Genomic DNA, 13,963 nt, shown 5'->3' with positions numbered 1-13,963 from the left:
AGATGAGTGCAATTGTAAGGTAGTTTGTAACATTTTTGGTCATTGCCTTTATTTGGAATTGGAATGAAAACTGACCTTTTCCAGTCCTGTGTCCACTGCTGAGTTTTTCCAAATTTGCTGGCATATTGAGTGCAGCACTTTCACAGCATCATCTTTTAGGATTTGAAATAGCTATTGTTATTGTTCCGGAGAAGGCAATGGCACCCCACTCCAGTACTCCTGCCTGGAAAATCCCATGGATAGAGGAGCCTGGAAGGCTGCAGTCCATGGGGTCGCTGAGGGTCAGACACGACTGAGCGACTTCACTTTCACTTTTCACTTTCCTCATTGGAGAAGGAAATGGCAGCCCACTACAGTGTTCTTGCTTGGAGAATCCCAGGGACGGGGGAGCCTGGTGGGCTGCCGTCTCTGGGGTTGCACAGAGTCGCACACGACTGAAGCAACTTAGCAGTATTGTTATTGTTCAGTTGCTAAGTTGTGTCCAACTCTTTGTGACCCCATGGACTGCAGCAAGCCAGGCCTCCTTGTCCCTCACGTTCTCCCAGAGTTTGCCAAGTTCGTGCCCAAGAACATAGTATAAATGTGTAGTACATAGTATATATCAGTTCAGTTCAGTTCAGTCGCTCAGTTGCGACCCCATGAACCGCAGCAGGCCAGGCCTCCCTGTGCATCACCAACTCCCAGAGTTCACTCGAACTCATGTCCATAGAGTATGTATAGTATAACTATATAGGCTTGGGCTTTTGTATCTGCAAACTCAGATATTTATAGTTATCAATGGAGTAACAAAGAGAAAATGAATTTGGAGTTATTTCAGCACTAAATGCCAGATGACACACAGATGAATACTGATTTCATTTTATTTAAACAAAAGGAACTCATTTATTAATCAGGTAAATGCCTTATCTGCCTTGGGTCATCTTGGAGGCAGATATGCATTTTGGAGTACAGTGCTTCTAATTCTGTGAGTTTATGAGCCTATGCAAGGTATTATTTCAGTTTTACAGAAGACAAAACAGGTCCTGAGATTAAATGTGTCCTAGATCTCAGGACTGTCATGACTTATGTATCAAATGTCTGGACTATAGATACACAATAAAAGGAAATTCCCCCCCTCTTTTTACCTTCACTGTAGAGGAGCCCTTAGATGACAACTGTTGGTGATGTTTTACAATTTGAAAAGTGACTACTATCACTAGGTACTGTGCTGCCTGCTTCATAGAAAGCATCACATTTAATCAGCCCCCAACAGCAAATAGTCAAATTTCATAGTTTAGGAAACTAAGGCTCAGAAAGGAAGTGACTTCCTAAAGATGAAGGTAGAGATTGTTTCATTCTAAAATAACTCTGTTCTTTACCAAGCAACACCTCCTGCCTTAGAGTTCACTCTCTATCCACAGTAGACTGAAGGCCTAGTACCAGCCTCCTGGCTTTCCATGGAGTGGCTTGTGGGAGGCATGAAGGAACAGGTGAAAAGTGGCAGGGACAATGTGGCAGAACTGTGCTCACACGCTGTGTCATGGTGTGGACACTGGACACCTTACATCACTGGGCTAAGAGCTAAGGACTGGTAGCTACAGCCACTGGAGGGATACTTTACACCCATTTCAGCTCTTATTCTAAGTCTTTCTGAGACCTTTCCAAGAGCTAAAAGGAAACTGCACACCCATTCATTTCTATACACGGAAACTGATAACAATTTTGGCATCTCCTCAAAAGAGCATTTCTATTGGGCATAATAACAACTGATGCCAGGATGTTTCCATCATGGTGAAGGGAGTGAACCTGAGAACAGGGCTATCTACACAGCGTAATAAGCTGACTGTGAGAGCCGCCATAACCATTTATAAAGTGAGGGCTTAACAAAAATAAAAGGGAAGTTTGCCTGGATGCCTTCAAGTACACTTGCAGAAAGGTGCTACTGGCAGATCTGCTTGTTAAGCTTTATTGACAAGGGATGGCTGTTTTGCAGACCAGTTCAACCCAAGTCTGATTACATGGCTGCAGCGTGTGCCCTGTTGTGAGGACTGGGTGAAGCAAGTCAGGCACATGACAAGTGAAATCTATTGGAGGCAAGAACTCTCAAGCCAGCCCTGCCCTGTGACTCCTCGGCACTTCATCTCAGCTTGAAGTTAATACTACATATTCTGGGCTGACAACCAGAGATGCCCATGGATGGGTTAAAATGGGCACTAGAGAGACTTAGGGGCACTATGGCTCCTTAATCCTAGAGACTTGAGGCTTTGTCCAATATCTCCCCCAATGCCTGGCTACTAATCTGACATCACAGCTTGTCCCTGAAAAACTAGCAGCCTGGCCCTTTCATCTGGCTCATCTCTTGTTCCTTTGCCTGTAGTAACTTGGCTCAAATCAGTTCAGTTGTTCAGTCGTGTCCAACTCTTTTTGACCCCATAGACTGCAGCACACCAGGCCTCCCTGTCCATCACCAATTCCCGGAGTTTACCCAAACTCATGTCCTCACACCTTCTTAATTTGGGAATCCTGCTTACCCTTCCTCCTAGTGTTCCCTTACAGAATCCACTGGCATTTGTATTTTAAAGAAGGACGGAAGTTAATATAACTGAATATCTCACGTATGGGATTCACAGGCAGTGTGTGGGCAGGAAGCTGGTGTTTCCACTCCTATGGGGGAGATATTTGGCAATGCCTAGATACTCAGGTCTAAGAAGGAATCAGCTGACTGGGTGGAATTTGCTTTAGCAGCTAGCAGAAAGACCTTCAGCTGCCAAAAGAGACTCAAATTATTGTTGCAGGGTTTTAATAACAAGTATTATAGTATGAGAAAGCTAACTGTAGCATTGTTTATAGCGGCAGAAAATAGGAAATGATCAAAACGTCCATGAAAGGGATTACTACATAACTCCTGGTGCCTGAATCCTAAGGGGTAAAAAGAAATTAGATGGAAAGAAGCCTCATAAACTCCGACATCAAAAGATGTCTAAGATGCGTTTTTGAATGAAAAAGGCACATAAAAGAATGATACGTCTAGTAGGAAACTGCATATAAAAGCAACCAAATTAATTTTGTGTATCTTTTCACTTAATTATTCCCTGACAAATGCAAAAGAAAGTGTTTAGAAACATGCATATCAAACAGATCATATCGTGTAGGAAAGGGGGCCAGGATTGGGATGATAACCTAAATTTGCTTTTTAAACACAGAAAACATACGTATATACTTTTTGTAATTAAATATCTCTAAGTGAAAAGCTAAATGTTTGATTGCAGCACGGTAGTGGCTACCACCTTATTGAGAATCTGTACTTATGAAATGCCACCAAATCAACATATAGCCAGGTGGCATCTGGGATCAGGGGCTGGAGTGGCATTAAGGCGGTCAGAAAGATTTGCAGCAACATGGACAGACCTAGAGATTTTCATACTTAGTGAAGTAGGGCAGAGGAGGAGAAATAGCATACGACATCCCTTATACGTGGACCCTAAAAAGAAATGATACAAAGGAAATTAATTACACGACAGAGAGAGACTCACAGACTTAGAGAAGGAATTTATGGTTGCTGTGTAGGGGGGAAGGAGGGGCAGAGGGATAGTTAGGGAATTGGGGATGAACATGTTCATACTCGGAGAAGGCAATGGCACCCCACTCCAGTACTCTTGCCTGGAAAATCCCATGGACGGAGGAGCCTGGTAGGCTGCAGTCCACGGGGTTGCGAAGAGTCGGACACGACTGAGTGACTTCACTTTCACTTTTCACTTTCATGCACTGGAGGAGGAAATGGCAACCCACTCCAGTGTTTTTGCCTGGAGAATCCTAGGCACGGGGGAGCCTGGTGGGCTGCCATCTCTGGGGTCGCACAGAGTCAGACACGACTGAAGTGACTTAGCATAGCATAGCATAGCATGTTCATACCGCTGTATTTAAAATGGATAACCAACAAGGACCGACTGTATAGCACAGGGAACTCTGCTCAATGTTATGTGGCAGCCTGGATGGGAGGGAGTTCGGGGGAGACTGGATACACACACACACACACACACACACACATATATATGGCTAAGTCCTTTCGTGGTTCACCTGAAATTATCACAACATTGTTAATCAGCTATACCCCAATACAAAATAAAGTTAAAAAAAAAGAAAGGCAAAAAGTTCTTTTTCAATTTCATTTACATATTACCTCTTACTCACTCTTGATTTGGCTACAGACCCTGAAAATGGAAATTTGATGGTACGGAGTCTTCTTTGAGGATGAGTTCAGGAGCCTGTCTCAGCTAAGGGTCTTCCTATTCCTGATGCAAACGTATAGACTATATGTCAATCAGTGAGGTTATGATTGATACCCTTCCTCCCAACCTTAGGCCACAGGGTGCTATGAGGGTGGTTACTCTTCCACCTGTGAGCCCCCTACTTTCAAGAGCAGGGCCTTTGTCCTACTTGCTGATGGCTGGTATTTATATGTCCCCTTTACACAAACTAGCTCACTAATGCTGATGATTTTCTGCAATATGTTTGAATGGAATGGATGAAGCCAGCAGATGTAATAACAAAATTCCCTTAGGGTGAGATGCTCTCAGGTAATAGACACTGACAGGAACAACCCTCTGGGAGTGGAGGGAGAGCACTAGGAAGTGATGCTGTGATTAATAAACAGAATTGCATTGACAAGCATTTATATATCTGGATACCTACTGCTGAGTCAAAGCCATGGTTTTTCAAGTAGTCATGTATGGATGTGAGAGTTGGACCATAAAGAAAGCTAAGTGCTGAAGAATTGATGCTTTTGAACTGTGGTGTTGAAGAAGACTCTTGGAGAGCCCCTTGGACTACAAGGAGATCAAATCAGTCAATCCTAAAGGAAATCAATCCTGAATATTCATTGGAAGGACTGATGCTGAAGCTGAAGTTCCAATACTTTGACCACCTGATGCAAAGAACTGACTCATTGGAAAAGACCCTGATGCTGGGAAAGATTGAAGGCAGGAGGAGAAGGGGATGACAGAGGATGACATGGTTGGATGGCATCACCAACTCAATGGACAAGAGTTTGAGAAAACTCTAGGAGATGGTGAAAGATAGGGAAGCCTGGTGGGCTGCAGTCCATGGGGTCACAAAGAGTCAGACATGACTGAGTAACTAAACAACAACAAACCTACTGCTGAACCATTTATAATTGAAATTTTTATCTTTTAGAGCATAGATGAAAACTTCCATTGAATAGAATATATAAATTACTCATCTCTGATGTTTTATTTTATATGTGTTGGGATTTATCTGGGTTTCACATACTGAGTTCACCAAAGGAATGGTGAAATCTGTTTAGGAGTAGCTAAAAATATGTGTGTCTAAATGTGCATGTAAATATTGATACATGTGCTGCTGCTAAGTCGCTTCAGTCGTGTCCAACTCTGTGCGACCCCATAGATGGCAGCCCACCAGGCTCCCCCATCCCCGGGATTCTCCAGGCAAGAACACTGGAGTGGGTTGCCATTTCCTTCTCCAATGCATGAAAATAAAAAGTGAAAGTGAAGCCGCTCAGTCGTGTCCGACTCTTAGCGACCCCATGGACTGCAGCCCACCAGGCTCCTCCGTCCATGGGATTTTCCAGGCAAGAGTACTGGAGTGGGGTGCCATTGATACATGTATATAATTATAAAATGAAAATATATATACATTCTTAATAAAGTGAAAAGTAAGGGTTCATAGACCTTCTTTTTCCGCCTTATTACAGTGGTTTCAGTAGCATTTGGTAAAATTTAGACCCCTCTGTACTTCAGCCTCTTCTCATTAATACCAAAGAGAGAATAGCATAACTCCCTTGACTAACTCTGTGAAAAAAAAAAAATCAATTCTGAAATCAGCTTCAGGGGCTCCCAGTGCTCTTTACAATGTCTAAACATGTTCGTACATGCAGGTGATACAACTTCTTTCTCTGGCATTTCTTCACCATTAAGTTGAGTGATTTCAGCAGCCTTTTTCAATTTTTCACATGGTACTAGATGCTCAAGATCTCACTGACCATTTGCTGTAAAAATGTTACTTGCATTTTTCTCAAATTTTGTGTTACAGTGCAAATAAACCATAGCTTATTTATTTATTCAATCATAGATAAGAACATTGGATGTGCATGTCTATGTTTTCTTTCTCTCCTTCTGAAAAAAGTTTGAATGGAATAGATGAAACCAGCAGATGTGATAACTCAACAAAAATCCCTTAGGGTGAGATGCTCTCAGGTAATATCCACCAAGTAGTATATACTATTCTGAGAGTGGTATATGTTATTTTGGTGATATTTTCTAAATTAAAAAAAGTAAACATTTAAAATACAAAAGTACCTAAACAAGAACATGAATGTCCTCTCCTCTGGATGGCAGCTCTCATGAGAAATGAGAAGGGCAGCTGTCAAGGAGTGCTGCCTACTGGTAAGTGCCTGCTTCCCCTCCCTCCCTCTCCCTCTCCTTTCAGCCCTTTCCTTCCTGACTGTCTTCAAACTGAACAATGGCTTCCTTCTTGCCTTCACACTTAGATGGAAACATCAGTTTTGGCCTTGCTGGTCTTCAGACAGGAACTATATTATTAGCTTCCCTGGTTCACCATCAGTGCTCAGACTGTGCCTAGAAACAAACCGTCTAACTTGCTGGGTCTCCAGCTTGCCAACCCCCCCTATAGATATCAGGATTTGAACTTGCCCACCTCCACAGCTGGGTGCTCCCAGTCCTTTTAACAAGTCTCTTTATATATACATATATATCTCCAATTGGCGATAGAAAAGCATATCTTTGGAAAATCCTGATGAATACCAGAACATAGTTCTGGTTTCCCAAATGGCTCAAAAATGTCCTTTGATAGATTGCTTGAATTAGATTCCAAATAAGTTCCACACAGTAGTTTCCTGAGTCTATAAATACCAGTTACAATTTTGGGAAAGTCACCACACAGTTTTCCTTTTTATGGTATTTCTTAAATAATATTGGATAAACCCCACAGCACGTATCATTCAACACAAAATTTTCAAATCTGATTCCAGATTTATAAAGATCAGAATGCATGTCTTCAATGTGTCAAGACTGGATAGAGAGAAAATGGAACACATTCCTGCTAACACCACCGTACTCTTGAAAAGCCAATGAGCTTCTTTTCTGCCTCTAGTTTCCACATCTATAGAGCAGGAAATGCACATGGGAAATATTTGTTTGACCTTCCACACAGGGATGCTGCAAGGTAAAAGGTAGTGTCATGTAATTAAATAGTTGTGAAATAGGGATCCAAAAATGAAGCAATCTGTATATTATCATCATTGCTATCTTCATCCAAGTAACTTGTTTTGTTTCTTTATTTGCAACTGGAATCTTATTCTCAGATGGAATTTGCACTATTAATGCAAATTTGTGCTGATTAAAATGAACAAAAGCGAATAGACTGGTGCTATAATGAAACAGACCTGGTCTTTGGTCAGAAGTGATTCTATAAGTTCATCTCATGCTGAAAAGCAGCAGCAGATGACCTTCTCAGGCCAACGCTTCAGGCACTCACCCAGTACTATTGAGGTAACTCTGCCCCAAGCTGCAGTCCTTCGACAGAGAGGATGGATTGAACCAAAAGGCTGGCAGGCACTGACCATTGCTGTGTCGTTCGTAACCATAGTCACTGTTGGGGAAAAAAATGAGAGAAACCTTTCAGTAGGTGGCAACGTTACTGAGAACAATTTAAGTCAGTCCACAGCCAACTTCTACCCTGGTCAATTAGTAAAAAGAAAACAGTCATTCACTAAATCAATGCCTTTTCAAAAACGGAATCTTTCTTTCTATCAATTACCCAAGAAAACATTCTACAGAATCCATTTTGAGAAATGCTAACTTGGAAGCCACAGAGACACATGTATAGAGATGAAAGCTCAGTGCCCAGTAATTCCCATTATACACCTTTCAGCCAGGAGCATAGATGTTGTTCTCATCGGGGAGAGACACAATAGTGATTGTGCTTGGGCCCTGAGAAAGCTAGAATGGTGGAAGCCCAGTCCCCCGTGTCAACTGCATTGAAAAACCTAAGGCATCCACACGTAGCATAATCCTCACTACTAGTGCTGTCTTTGGGGTGCTCTTCCAAGACATCTGGATCTACCAAGGAGAGCTGAGCCAGGTCTCTCTGTGCACAAGCCATCTGCTTCAAAGTCACAGCAGGAAAGGCAATGTACTTCGGGAGTACTGCGAGCATTTTCCCCAAAGGAAAACTCTGTCCTATTCAGTTAATGCCACCGATTGCTTTAAGTTTTCTCTAGTTTGAAAACAAAGAGTTTTCTCTCAGCCTCCTTGAATTCTTGCCTCCCGGAACCTTTGAGTCAACTCTCTTGGCTTCTGAAAGATAAAGCTGGGCACAGAGAATGGCAGCACATCACACCTCCTCACACACAGACAAATTGCAGGCAGCGAAGGCAAGCACAGGTATGAACTGGCCCACCTGTGTGATGGAGGCGAGATGCTGGCACACAAAGGTTGGGAAAGAAGAACTAGGCTTGCTCAGGGCCCTGGCATCAGGCAGTTGGTTCTCAGAATTCTGCCCATACCAGCTGGGTTTGATTCTGGTGCAACACAGCATGGGCAGAAGGACTTCCGGGACTCTGCCTACAGGACATCCTGTGTTCATTTCAGGAAATTACAGTAACAGGCAAGGTCATCTAGCAGAGGGATGTCCGGGGGAGAGCCAAACTGAGAGAGAACATTCAGGGACAACCACCTTTGCCAAAAAATCACTGTTTGGGAAGGCCAAAGTCAAAGCTCTAAGATAAAAAGTTAACTCCCCATATGGATCCTCCTTGAATACAGTGAATAAAGAAGCAGCCAGGGTTCCGAAAGAGGCACGTGATGAATGACAAATATTCCACACAAGTTCTCCCTGTGAATGTAGTTCAGGATGTCAATCCTGAAAGGCAGGACAGAGATGAAATATTTTTGTCATTGTAACAGTGTTGTGCTGACTAAAAGGAAAGTCAGGGCTGGGGAGGCCCCTGCAGAATTCCCTGTGAGTCCCAGTGTAACTGAAGCTCTGTCTGCCTCCATCAGAGCCCAGAGAGAGACAGAACTGCCTCTTGGCTTGCCTTCTCTACCAACAAGACAGGAATAGCCTTAGGTTATAGGTCTGAGTACTGGCAGCCAGTGTGCCAGGACTGGCCAGTACTATTTATTCAGAGAATGCTCCTAGAGGTCTACCATGAGAGATGCTTCTTTTTTCTAAGTAATGTTATGTGCATGTACACAGTATCTTAGCCCAATCACTGATATTCTGATGATCAGACATGTGACTGATGATTGCTACCCAGCTAATACTTTTAAGTAAATGTCTTTGTTTCTTACGCTGGTTAAGTTCAATCATTAACACTGACATACACATTTAGCAATTGCTTTCTCTAAACCAAAAACACATAAATACATTTTAAAAAGGAGGAGGAAAAAAATGAGACCGAAAATGGGATGGACGTGATCAAGAGGGTTGGTTACCACCTATTCAGCTTCAGTCATCCTTCAACCTCATCTGACAGTCAAAACTAGAACAAAGCAAGCACATCATTGGCCCCACAAGCTAGTTTTCTGCTTAAGTAAAGCTCCAAAAACATGTTGTGGCACTCTGAGAATATTTAACATCTAAATGTTGCACTCCTTTTCCAGTTTAAACTACGTTAATACTGGTAAAAGGAGAAGGCTCTCCTACTGCTAGGTTCATAGAGCCATAGATGGCAATGCCAGTGACTCCATCCTTGCACTGAATTCAGAAAAATATTCCATGGCTTTCATAAGCAATTGTCAGCTAGCCACTAATTGAAAACCTCCAGGTATAGAAAATGCACTGCCCTAAATGACCATAATTTCACTACCAGGAACCCTAGATTCTAGAGAGATTTTTATCTTGAACACACATACATTTGCTCCCTGAAACATCCACTTATTGTTTAAGTGTTGCAGTCAAAAGAGACTCAGGGTGGATCTGGCTTCTCTTTTTGTCCTGAGACCTGTCAAATGTGTGAAGATAATTACTAGCTATCTCCTGAGTCCTCCTTAAGCCTAAAGAAATCCCTGTTTTTTTTCTGTATATACACACACACATAACCAGTAAGCCATGATGTCCCCACGTGGTAATTCACACAAACATGAGGTTTATCACTTGGATCTATGCATGTAACTATTCAAATGTAAACTTTCGTTTAAGGCCCACATGGGTTTGAAATATGCAGTGACTACATGGGCTAACAGCACGAGCTCACCAGTCAAAATCAGCCTCTGTGCAGACGCAGGGCTCAGACTCCATGGCGCCTGCATATTTTCCCTGCATGCATTTCCGCTCGGATTTTCTCTTCTTATATATCCTCTTCGCTCCCATGATGCATGCTTCCCCCTGTAAGGAGACAAGAATCTCACACTGTTGGCCCATAGGCATGATCTTCCCTACTCCACACTAGGACAGTCCAGGGAGATGGTCTCAAATCTTAGGGTGATCTGGATGTGGGCAGTCTGCTTTGTGCTAACAGCATTTTCTTTTCAATGTCTAGAGTCCTATTTCAGAACATGACGACAAAGTTAATCCTAAGAAGCACCGAGAGAGTGTCAAAATGTCCTGAACTCTGTTTTCAGCAAATCCTCACTTGGCAAGGTTGAGTAGAAGGGTATGAGGGACACACAGGTAATTAAGACTCAGCTTGTAACAGTGTATTACCATCAAGTCTATGGTAATTAAGTTGGCTTCTTCTGTAATAAAAGATTGGCACATGATCATTTATGTGCATATGAAAGAAGAATATTGCTAAGAAACATAAAGGTCCATTTTGCCACGGTTTATTATGCCTCTGCTCACACAATTTTACTGCACTGATTTTACATTCCTCTACAAGATAACCATTGGAGAAGGAAATGGCAACCCACTCCAGTGTTCTTGCCTGGAGAATCCCAGGGATGGGGGAGCCTGGTAGGTTGCCTTCTATGGGGTTGCACAGAGTCGGACACAATTGAAGCGACTTAGCAGCAGCAGCAGCACAAGATAACCAATAGCACTACATTCAGTGTTTCTCCACAAAATAAATGAACGCTTTGAATATTACAATGTCCATGCACTCCAAAGGGGAAAATATCAGCTATGTGAATGAGCAATCCTTTCATTATTGAGCCTCCAAGAAAAGTGGGTGATTCTAGCTGATGTAGCTCCCATTGTCAAACCCAGCTCTGTGTGTGTGTCCAAAGGACCAGAGAGACTTTTGTCTAAGCTACTCTACACTGTCTGTCTTGAGCAAGCTCACTTTAACCAGCTGCACTACACATCGACACATAAATATACAACTTAGTCTAGGTTTGGAGTATATGTTGTGTTGCTTTCTCAATATAGTGATGGCTTTGCAAGCAAGGGCCCCAGCTATGTCCTTTGAGAGGCTGGCAGAATGAGTTCTTGGGAAATCAAAAGAGAGATGTTTTATCCAAGCATTCTATCAACAATATGAGCAGAGTAGCAGAGGGGCCAGGATGAAGGAAATTTTCCTACTAATTCCACAACCTTATAACAAAAGAAGCTTGGAAGGAGGCATAAAGCAGTATCTAATCCCAGGGAATCACAGTGGTGGGGAGGAAGAATTTTACTGGCACTCCTCACCCAGCCCAATTTTGCTGTTTTATGTCTCTGTTTGCATTGCTAGATAAAACTGAAGAGCCTTTCCTCACCCTTGCCCCCACACCCTGCAACCAGATGACATGCTCAGATAAATTATGTTTGGATCTCTGTGCTGAGTTGCTGTTTTGTTTTGAGTTGTAAGTCTAAGCCAAGCGCATTTGAATTTTATCTCATTACACCCTAGTACAATAAAAACATGAATTACTTCACAACAGCAATAAATGTTGAGTTTGTTCACTGCCATGGCACCCAGGACACATAAGAAACCACCAGATGGACGTTTTTGCCCAGAGAACCCTGATTCCTACATTTGAATGACTATCTTCCCCCAGTACTCTCCATGCCTCCCACCCAGGACACTCGTCCCCCTACCTGGCTGTGCAGCTGCCAGGGTCTGTAGTCCTCCTCGGCACAACGCCTATCGAAAATGGACTTGTAGTCCACTTTGACCAGCTGCCATTCAGAGCGGTGACTGAAGTGTCCAAACACTCTGCAGATGATACAAATACTCACAATAATAGCAATGCTGACAGGTGCAACCGCAGTTAGCATTTGTTGAATATTTACTACGAGGTTAGCACAATGCTAAGCATCCTATATCGGTCGTATTATTTGATCCCCAAAACACATTTCTGAGGAGGGTTGTTATTATTGACTCCACTTTACCTGTGGGTAACCTGAGGCTGAAAAAGTTTTAACATGCAAAAACCAAAGACAAATCACCAAGAACTGGTAGAGTTAGAACCCAGGGGTGTTAGACTAAAAGCCTGTGGCTATATACTCCACAACAAGAACTGTTGACCAGAAAGTAAAAATAAAAATGAGAAAACAATCACAAATCCTGCCCCCTATGCAGTCCAAGATTACACTTCAGGTTCTCTTGCATTTAATCGACCTGGTCCTGTGGTTTCCATACTATTTTATCTTCCCACCATTCCCAAGAAGAAATAGGCAACAAGGCTGAAGAGCTGTAACTACTTCCTACCCTGTTCATTCTACTTTCCTGACTCAGAGAAGCTCAGCTACTTAATGAAGTGTTTGAATCACCTATTGCCAATGTGAATAAAAGCTACAAGGCAGCCTTTACAGTCAGCTTTTTTCATCTGTGTTTTGTAAATATAAAAACCGAATAAAGACAAATTATAGAATAAATTGCTAACCCACTGGGTAAAAGTGTAACTGTTAGGCATATTAATTTTTGTTGCTCTTTTCTATTGTCAAAAAAAAAAAAGAAGTAAGGAGAAAAAAAAATCAGAAAATGTACCAACTGTTTACTTTGATTTAAAAATTTTCACTGTTGACAGGATCAGCTGCTTTAAAATCTTCCCTCTTCTCTGAATATTGGAAATAAAAGCAAAAATAAACAAATGGGACCTAATTAAAATTAAAAGCTTCTGCACAACAAAGGAAACTATTAGCAAGGTGAAAAGACAGCCTTCAGAATGGGAGAAAATAATAGCAAATGAAGAAACTGACAAACAACTAATCTCAAAAATATACAAGCAACTCCTGCAGCTCAATTCCAGAAAAATAAATGACCCAATCAAAAATTGGGCCAAAGAACTAAACAGACATTTCTCCCAAGAAGACATATAGATGGCTAACAAACACATGAAAAGATGCTCAACATCACTCATTATCAGAGAAATGCAAATCAAAACCACAATGAGGTACCATTTCACGCCAGTCAGAATGGCTGCGATCCAAAAGTCTACAAGCAATAAATGCTGGAGAGGGTGTGGAGAAAAGGGAACCCTCTTACACTGTTGGTGGGAATGCAAACTAGTACAGCCACTATGGAGAATAGTGTGGAAATTCCTTAAAAAACTGGAAATAGAACTGCCTTATGACACAGCAATCCCACTGCTGGGCATACACACTGAGGAAACCAGAATTGAAAGAGACATGTGTACCCCAATGTTCATCGCAGCACTGTTTGTAATAGCCAGGACATGGAAGCAACCTAGATGTCCATTGACAGAAGAAAGGATAAAGATGTGGTACATATATACAATGGGTTATTACTCAGCCATTAAAAAGAATACATTTGAAGCAGTTCTAATGAGGTGGATGAAAGTGGAGCCGATTATACAGAGTGAAGAAAGCCAGGAAGAAAAATACCAATACAGTATACTAACGCATACATATGGAATTTAGAAAGATGGTAACGATAACCCTGTATGCGAGATAGCAAAAGAGACACAGATGTATAGAACAGTCTTTTGGACTCTGTGGGAGAGGGAGAGGGTGGGATGATTTGGGAGAATGCAGGATACAGGGTGCTCAGGGCTGGTGCACTGGGATGACCCAGAGGGATGGTATGGGGAGGGAGGTGGGA

The 13,963-nt window shown here is 42.2% G+C and overlaps 1 protein-coding gene across 3 annotated transcripts in view; it reads right to left on the bottom strand.

The window, feature by feature from the left end:
• The window catches only part of SORCS1 (sortilin-related VPS10 domain containing receptor 1), a 577,390-nt gene that overhangs the window by 92,695 nt on the left and 470,732 nt on the right, over positions 1-13,963 (bottom strand). For all 3 annotated transcript variants that reach the window (XM_010859390.1, XM_010859389.1, XM_010859387.1), the window contains exons 15-17: positions 11,998-12,115; positions 10,235-10,365; positions 7,513-7,626 (exon numbers count right to left, since the gene is read on the bottom strand). In XM_010859390.1, the coding sequence (XP_010857692.1) occupies positions 7,513-7,626; positions 10,235-10,365; positions 11,998-12,115 (363 nt within the window). The remainder of the gene's footprint in view (positions 1-7,512; positions 7,627-10,234; positions 10,366-11,997; positions 12,116-13,963) is intronic.

This window comes from Bison bison, unplaced genomic scaffold (genome assembly GCF_000754665.1).
Source record: "Bison bison bison isolate TAMUID 2011002044 unplaced genomic scaffold, Bison_UMD1.0 scf7180017864456, whole genome shotgun sequence".
Lineage (NCBI taxonomy): Eukaryota > Metazoa > Chordata > Mammalia > Artiodactyla > Bovidae > Bison > Bison bison.
The sequence above is the reverse complement of the archived record's forward strand: the minus strand, read 5'-3'. Positions and strand labels throughout refer to the sequence as shown.